Here is a 9,101-nt window from a genome sequence, read left to right on the forward strand (position 1 = left end):
AGGGATAAAATTTGCATTTTGCTTGATTGTCAGGATTTACATTTAATAACACAGCTTAGTGGAAATGGCCATGTTAGGTTTACGGTTGATGACCTTAAAGGTCTTTTCCAACCTAAATGATTCTATGAATCTTAGTAGATGAACTTAATCATTGATGCGACCTCCCATTCACAACCATTTCACTACAGCTTTGTGCATCCAGCTGTATTTATGTCTCCTACCACAGGCCTAGGGAAGGCAGAAACATTGTGGGGCAAGCTATGAATCCCATGCAAATGCAAAGCTGATTTGTAGAAATTCAGAGAGAAGCAAGCTACTTGGAGTTTTCCAAAGCTTACCAGAAGGTAAGAGTGTGCCTGCTGATAGCTACTGTATAACAGCCCCAAAGCCTCCTACAGAAACCACTCCTCTCTTTGACAGATGCTCTTCAAATGAAGAGAGAGGGTTCACTTCAAGTGCCCATTTACAGACATCTGCATATTGCTGGATAGCCAAAATATTTGAAGGGGACTGGCAAGTAAGAAAGGACTTCCAGGAAACCCAGGCCCTTTCAGGGCAGCAGGTTGGGGCTTGCTACAATATCCCACAGAACCTTCAGTGACACCAGATATTACTAGACAAGTTAAAGACCCCAGTCCCAGCCCTATTTGCTGCTCCAGAGTGCTTCACAGTCGGATTTTTCCCTGGGGAAGCTGTAGCAGACTAGCTTAGGTAGGAACAGTTTTAGGTCAAATTTAAACACTTTTGTACCTAATATCAGGAAGGAGTATTCAGAACTGCTTAAAATATAAAACAAAACACATGTACCATAGTCTTGCACAATTTCTTACCAGTTGACAGAAAAAGCACTTAAAAGGGTTAATTTTTCCTCAATGTAAAGATAAGACTCTGTCACAGAGAAAAGTTGGGGTTTTTTTCTGAGGTTATCTAGCTAAGAATTCCCAGCCCAGAAACCTACGCTACTTCTATAGATGTTTAGAGTTTAGAAAATGAAGCAGTTGCTACGTGACCACCTCGAGAATCACAAAGCTAAGATAGAAGCCAGTGCAATCCTACACATGGCAATGAATGCCACAGCTTCATCTGTGAGTCATCTGCCCACAGAATAACATTTCTACCAAATTGTGTGCCATGGAGTCTCCTTCATCAAATATACCTAGATTCAATGATCAGGAAAAAGCAAGTGAACTTTGCCAAGTAAATGAGATTGACCGTGTATCAATGGCACTAATAATGCAGTTGAAAACAAACAGCTCCTAACAGAACGTTTATGCATTCAAACTATAAGGATGAATAAAAAGCCTTTCCTAAACGCCCTTCTGAGAACACAAAATGAGATTTAAAAGAAAAGAAATGCTGCCGCCTAGAGAGCAAGGTGGAAATCCACAAATCCAAACTCTTTGTTCTGACTCTCTCCCACAGGAATCAGGCATGGCTTTCCCTTCTGCTCTTGCTCATGGTCCTGTGTCATCCAGGAGAGACTTCTCCCTTCCTCTAGATACCAGTGTTAGCCAGTATTAACCAGTTACACCTCTGGCTGAGACCCTTCAAAGGGTGCCTGAAGCAAGGGGCTGAGCACTTCCAAACTACCCACAGCTAAGCTGGGAGCTGGAGCCCAGTTGTCCCAGAAAGCACACACGCTGCCTGCTGAGCAACAGTACGTGGAGTTCAGGGAACTTTTTAAAACATGTTTCCTGGGCAAATTTAAAAAAAATTAAAATTCCACAGGAGGGAGAATTTAATTCTGGAATTTAATCAGCTAAATAAAGCTCTTCTTGTAACTCAGCCAGGGAAAAAAGCCATTCATCTCCACATTTCATTAGCAAAAGCCAGTAAGACATCTTCTGACCTTCCTTTCATCTATGGGGATGGCTGCACATTCTCTGCCCAGTGACATCAGGAAGTGCAAGGCAAAACCATTGTTTTTCAAACCCGAAGTCACTGACCTGAGAACGTTCCTGAGGCATGAAGTATGCTGTACATACCTGCCTGCACTGCTGCTGCCCAGCAAAGCCTGACAAAGCCATTGTCTGGGACCAGGGGGAGAGCAGGTGCTGCTTGGCTTAGATCAAAGCCACCTGTGTATTACCAAGCACTGTAGGGCAACCCAAACACAGTTACTTTCAAGCAACATGCAAAAAACAGGTGCTCAGTGGAACAGAAAGGAACAAACCTAAGATACGTGCCCATATCCATGCCACGTACAAGGAGAGGACCAAACCCCGATGCTTGCACACCCTCCCTGTGGCAAGGCCCCCCAGAGCTACTCTGGAGTTCACCCCTTCACAAGAGTCTTGAGCTTTCCAATTCTGCTGGGTGTTTGCCACAGGAAGTGGCTCTTGGGTGCCAGCCAGGCCAGTGACATCATTGCCCCAGGGAGCAGAGCCCAGAGGGATGGGGACCTGGAGGGCAGTGCATACCCCTTGCCCATGCCTCCAGCATTCCACACCAGTCCTTCCTTCCTCAGCAAGAGCAGATGGTGCCCAGGTCACTGCCCTCCACCAGCAGGACCTGCAGGTTGGGAGCCAGGGGCAGAGGCTTGGCACGTGTCAGGTTGCCATCACCAGTTTGGTAGCCACCACAGGAAACCCCTCCAGTGGCTCTCCAGGGGTCGCTGGCACCTGTGGGCTCAGAATATCCCAGAAACAAAGAGCACTGCCTTTGACAGAGATGCTGGAGCCTCCTTGATCCCAGCCAGGGCTGTGGGAATGGCACTTGGTACCCATTCACTTCCTTCTTTGGTACACTCAATCCCTTCTCTGGACAACTGACCTACTGGTATAGAGTCAGGACATCTCTTTCTTATGATCCATCTTTTGTAAGAAAATAAATCAGGGTTCAGGTTATAACTGTACTATGGATATGTTTATGAACACTGGTTTTAATACAGTAAACATACTTGAAATATGCAAGCTTGTTTATTAAGACAGGCTACTTAAAAGGTACATCTAAGGCATTGTTTCCATTTGGACTGGCTGTGACCCTCTTATTTTCCTGAAAAGTGGTCATCTGTCATATCAGCAAGTTCCCCGTCGAACAATTTTTACATGCTTGTGCTCTTCCCTACAAACAGAAGAGAAATATATTAGAAGAGGAGCACTACTTGAATTTTACAGACATGTTTTATAAAGCGGACTCTCTCATGTCTTTCTGTGTGTTCAATTAAATGCAGTGATGCATTAATTGCATCACTTACTGTAAGCATTACCACAAAGTAACCATGATGCAAAAATTTATGAATCACATATACAGAGTAACTTACCGCAGGCTTTGTTACCTATAAAAACCTGATAAAACCAATGCAAATCTGAGAACTGTCAAACCACAGGACAAATCTCACCAGGAGGACTAACATGTCCATTACAAAGCACTAACACAAGTTAAACTTCGCAGTCTCTGAGGTGCGAACCAGTTCTAAGGCTTACAATATTTCCACCTTTCACATGGGAACTCAGTGGGAAGGGTGTGCATCCTGACGCACCTCTGCATCTGAGGCTTCACTAAATTTTGAATGTGTGGTTCTCTGAATGCTGGAATCTTATTTAAGGAAATTTTAGCCAAGTACCCCTCAGTTTGGGAACACTGGTTTGGTTTTTTTGCAAGTCCTATAAATAGTATTTTGGGGAGCTCCATTTACAAATCTGAATTTACTAGGCAAGTGCAGATAGAAAAAGAAAGTAATACAATGCAAATTGTCCTAGATGGTCAGTTTGTTTCCTTAATAGAATCAAGCTGGTTTACTCCTCATGAAATTCAAGAGACTTACGTTTACCCAAAAGTAGGGTTAATCTGTACTAATAGTTTTATCAGGGATCTTTTTAACCAGAAGGTAGTGGAGCAGATTAGGAATATGAAAGGCAAAATCAAGGCCAGGGGATGTAAAACACCAGTAAAGATGTAAGGAGAAGTTCTGGCTGAAGGACAGCCCTTACAGTAAACCCTGCAAAGACAGCTGAAGCTGCTGCATCTATTTCCAAAGAGCACGTGTTGCTGTCGGACTAGGTTTAAACTAAGATCAGATGTTGTCATTGCTACTGGACACTGAGTGTGGAAGAGACCTGGGATTTGAGCACTAACTTGAGAATGGATTAAATCTAAGCTTTAAAAGAAAAAAAAGTAGGGAGGAAAACCAACTTTGATCTTACAGTTAAGGGGCTTTACTGCAGAGCCAGGATGGGCAGGGTCTGTGCTTCACCTTTGCTCCAGGTGTCTCATGTTATCATGGATCAACCACAGCAACCTCTTCTGCAGCACTCCATTCACACAGGGCTCAGCAGGTGCCCACACAGTCCTGCATGGCTAAAACAGCTCATGGACAGTACTGTCTTGGCCATCAGGGAAGTACAACTCCCTTTAAAAAGTCCCTTCATGGGCTTAAATATGGTCTAGAACACATCTGCAAGTTGGCCATTGAGAATCACTCCAAGTTAATTGAGAAGTGCCTGTTTTGTAATTTAGTACTGGATGTGTCCATGTATCTGTTTCTATATCACCACATTACACTATTTCAGCAGCTGGTCATGCAGCTTGCTAAATAGGGCAGAAAAATCTCTGTTCTGTCCTCCTAAGAAGTGTGACAGACTGTACCTTAGATTACTTGGAGCGGAATGACCATTGCTTATGACTATGGACAGTTCTTCAAAGCTGAAATTCCTCCAATAAAGCAATGTGTTTTATCCGTGTTGTGTTCATGCCAAGTCAAACACTTTAGAACAACTCCAGACTGAACTAGAAGGCCCCCAAATGTGCCAACTACTGAACTATAGAAGAAAAACCATCAGGAGAGTATCTGACCATCCTGTGTCCCTTCAGACCAAAATACATGTTTCTGAGCATGTAAGAAGACAGCAAAAAAAAGATAGTTACGACAAAATTCTATCTTGTATGTATAATTGGATTTAATTTCATGTATCACACAAAACGTGTCCTTTACATCTTAAACTAAAAAGACATAAGCCCCATCACTAATTACACTTAAGGAATTACTTAAGGAGTTGAAATAAGCAACAGATTTGACTGGAGAACCCTTTGTTCTGTGTGTAATGCTGTATTCAGGAATCTGCCATGCATCCATCTGGAACTGCGGGATCATGCCTAAAAAATAAAGCATCTAGAAAAGTAAGGATGGATCTCAAAGCCCATCCTTCTGCTCTGAAAGGATCAAAGATACTGTTTAGGTCATGAGATGCTCTCTGGTCTGTATCTCCACAATATGGATTTGCACTCTCTATGGGCAATACTCAGCACTTCTCTTTGTCTTTTATTGTACTGATTTCACTCAATTTCTCCAGATCCCTGAGCATTTTTATGATATCCTGCACAGATCATCATATCCATGCCATCTGCAATTTTTATTACATAAAATATAATAACACTTTCCAATGTAAAATGCTGATCACTGCTTTTGAACCACAGCATGTCAAACTTCTGTGATTTCATCCTTTAACAATTTCAGCTGAATAATTGTTTGTTTGCTTCTGTGAATGTCAAGTGGAGATAATGTAAAATGCCTTATAAATGTCATGCACCAATGCTTCTACTTCCTCCTACTCTGTTTGGCCAAGTTATCATGCCAAAAAACTAAATCTCATGGATTTGACCGGATTATTTCTGACAAATCTGTATCTGCTTTGCTTACTTTCCTCTTTACCTTTGGCTATGTACAAAGCCAATCACTTAATAACTTACTCCAACAGCACTCTAGGCAGGAAAGATGGGTAGGCTCCTAATACGTAACATTCCAGAACCTCTTTTCTTTGCTTTTAAGAGATTCTACTGTGTGTGAATTTTGATTTCTTTTTTTCTATGCTATAGGTTTACCAATTTTCTTTGCAATCTGTCGTTTGCTTGTGTAGTTTGTGTTGTGTTCTGGTGAAAGTGTTAGCAAATTATGCAGATCTGCATGACACACTTCAGCACTTTCTTTACAGTATTACCTTGAGTGTCCTTTGACACCTTTGCCTCTTTCCTTATTCTGGCCTATGTTTCCTCTGTCTTGGTCATTTGAATTTTGTAAATCATCTGGTCAGAATTAATCTTTCCTCTGCCCCAAAGTCAGAAACACATTTCAGCCTTCCGTTTCTTGAGATCTATCTGTTCATAGTTTTGTAAGTCCCCCTCACTGCTATTCTGCTACTCTCACTTCTACCCTCTGCTGGAAACAAATGATCTTTTATTTAATTTGTATAAATTGCCTTTTACCATCAAAATTCTATTCACAGCAGTTCCTCTCAGTTTGTATGGAGAGACTGCTCTATAAAGGTTTCCAGTCAATTGTAATGGGAAGTAATAATGCTCACTAGATACTGATTCTGTGTTTTCAATTTGTTTTTAAAAATTATTACCTTATTAAAGAATAAAATACTCTCTCTCAAATATCAGGCAGTCTTTTTCTTGATTTTTAGACAACCTGAAGGCAAAATAGTATTTTCCCCTAACATTTAGCATTCTTACTCTTCTTTGTGAAAGAAGTACAGGCGATTGGATCTTGAACATAAATATTTTATATTTAAAGCTGCATTTTGGGTGGGATCTTTCATGTTTTCTGATGGAGTGTGGAAGGGTCTGGCACTATATTCATAGGTAGTATGGCATTGTATGAACATGACAGGCAACCTCCTCTAAGATGCTCCTTCTCAGGAATTACTAATACAAATACTCAGTACATCCAGCTGACTGAATCCAAATTAAGCCATTTACAGGTATTGCAATAAAATCTGTTGCAAGGGATTCATGGCTGAGAGGACACTGCTGAAACTGCAGTGCAACAGTGTGAATGATCCAAAGCCAGTAAATGATCTGTCAGTTACCTGGGATGTCAGGGTGAATGTTTTGCTTGCATATAGGGAAGGGAAGGACAGAATTAAGTGACTACCTGTTAGCAAGGCAGAGCACACACTCATTTCCATAGGTCTCTCCATCCGTGCCACAAACTGGATGGTAGTCCCTTGGACATGTATGTGAACCATAGCTGTCACAGTCAGGCTAGGGAAGACGTACAAAAAAAGCTTAAGTTACACCATTTGAAACAGGTTTCTGCTCATGTTCTGAAGAATCCTGACATGCACAGAAAAAACGTGTCCAACAGGAGCTGGCATAGCATTTTAAAGTGCCACATTATTTTTTATGCTCTTATGGGAATTTATCACTTGAGGCTTGGCTCCTGCTACCTGGCACGGCTCAGCTGTGGTGTCAGGACATATGTGTGCCCCACTGCGCAGCCCTTCTGACCTCTGAGCGTCATCGGGACACACGGACAGCGAGTCCCCATGAAGGGCAATGCATCGAAGATGGTAAGAGATGGGAATCACCAGGGCTTGTGTGCTGCGGAGCCAGCAGCCTCCCGGGCCCCTCAGCTGTGGGGAGAGCCCCCTGCTCAGCGCCGGAGCTCCGGAGCCAGGGCAGGCACAGACCCCCAGCGTGAGGCCCGCGGCCCTGGGGAAGGGGCAGCCGGCAGCGGGAGGCAGGGGGGACGGCGGGGCGGGCGGCACTCACCGAGTAGCTAGCCATGGCGCCGGGACACGAGAGGAGCCCTGTGGAGAGCAAGCGGCGTTAACGGCGCCTGGTCCCGCACGGGCCCCCGACCTCCGCGGGACCGGCCCTGCCCGTTACCGACCGGGCGCTGCCCCGTGCCCGCAGCCCCTGACTGTCCGCTCCCGGGACACCCTGACTGTCCACCGTCCCATCCCGGCATCCCCGACCAGCCGCTGTCCCGTCCCGGTCCCGGCTCCCCCACGACCAGCCGCTGCCCCGGTACCGGCCCCGACCAGCTGTCGTCCGGCACCATCCTGCGCCGGTTCCCCGCCCTGCCTCCGGATGGCTGTGGTGCCCACCCCCGGCTTTAGATTCCGCCGCCGCGCCGCTGAACGAGCCGGGGCACAGTACCGGCTCAGGTTTGCCCTTCCCTGAGACGGGACTGCGCGGGGCACGCTACCAGCCCGTTTCCCACTACCCCGGCACCGCCTCTCCTCCTCTCCCCAGCGCGGTACCGGCGAGGAGGACGGGCAGCAGCAGCAGCAGGAGCGCCGGCAGCCGCGCCATGTCGCGAACTGCGCGGGCGGGGACGGCGGCACGGGCGGCTCGGGGCGCAACGGCCGCGCCGCGCGGGGGAGCAACGGGGGAGGGGGCGCGGGGCGGGGCGGGAGCGGGGACACGCGCGACTGGGATGCCAGGGCGGGAACGCGGGGTTGAGCATGGCAGGAACCTCCCCAGAACACCCTCACGGGATGGAAAACTTTCCCGTCGCAGCTGGGCAGGTGGGCAGCACAGTTAATGGCGGGGCGCCGGCTGTAATCTCAGCGTTTCCCGGGCTTCCCTGCTTGCCTTCAGCTCCTTAGGGTTGTGCTTTGATTGCAGTGTCTTGGGCAATGCAGCGAGGTTGGAAATACGCAGTGCCATGCGGCTTTTAAGGTCATATCCCCCATCTCGTCATAAAGTGACATGAGATGGCTTCTGCTGACCTGTGAGTGCATTCCTGCCAAGAGGAACGGAAAAACTAGTACAGTCCCAGCAATAAAGCAACCTGCCTGCCTCCAAAGACATGAGAATACAGGGGCTGGAAAGCCTTGGCACGCTGTCCTGCCAGCATGGCTGGGTGTGTCGGCAGCACTGCTTTCCAAAGAGTATCTTATCTGTCGGTCATTGATAAGAGTGGTTAGCTTTGCAGAGCCCAGATGTTGGCTTTGCACAGAGACTGGCTGTGCAAATGTTTTTATGCAGTTTCTTAAGATCTAGGGTATGAACTTGTTGTGAAATGGCCTGTGCTTCTGTGTATGAGCTGGTGTTAGACCTGTCAAGTGTTTTGATATGCCCCACACAGGTACATACACAGGCATCACACACACCTTTCTTGTCTGTGTGTCTGCCTCTGAGTCCTTTCAAGTATGGCTTTTCTTTCTGACAGTGTGCCCTGCCTATGTGGCATCATAGGGAGGTTATTTTATTATCTGCTTAATATGTTCTTATTCCTCCAGGTAACCTCTGAAAATTGATAGCAGTTTCAGATTTTCATTCAGTGCCCACCTTTGTGATGATTACCCAACACAATGAGTCTCTGGCTTGGCTATTTTAAGCAAGATGCCTAATCAGAACGTTTTGTGGCT

At 45.9% G+C, this 9,101-nt stretch overlaps 1 protein-coding gene across 2 annotated transcripts; it reads right to left on the minus strand.

Moving 5' to 3' along the window:
• Positions 1-2,854: 2,854 nt before the first annotated feature.
• SPINK2 (serine peptidase inhibitor Kazal type 2) lies at positions 2,855-8,100 on the minus strand. Of its 2 annotated transcripts, none has more exons than XM_032110112.1 (4): positions 7,989-8,100; positions 7,495-7,532; positions 6,875-6,984; positions 2,855-3,063 (listed from the first exon to the last, which is right to left on the minus strand). In XM_032110112.1, exons 1-4 carry the CDS (start codon positions 8,038-8,040, stop codon positions 3,018-3,020), a joined length of 246 nt encoding a protein of 81 aa, XP_031966003.1. In that variant the 5' UTR covers positions 8,041-8,100; the 3' UTR covers positions 2,855-3,017. The 2 variants fall into 2 exon arrangements, with proteins under 2 accessions (XP_031966003.1, XP_031966002.1); XM_032110111.1 differs by lacking the exon at positions 7,989-8,100 and adding an exon at positions 7,616-7,759.
• Positions 8,101-9,101: the final 1,001 nt, after the last annotated feature.

Source organism: Corvus moneduloides, chromosome 5 (genome assembly GCF_009650955.1).
Source record: "Corvus moneduloides isolate bCorMon1 chromosome 5, bCorMon1.pri, whole genome shotgun sequence".
Lineage (NCBI taxonomy): Eukaryota > Metazoa > Chordata > Aves > Passeriformes > Corvidae > Corvus > Corvus moneduloides.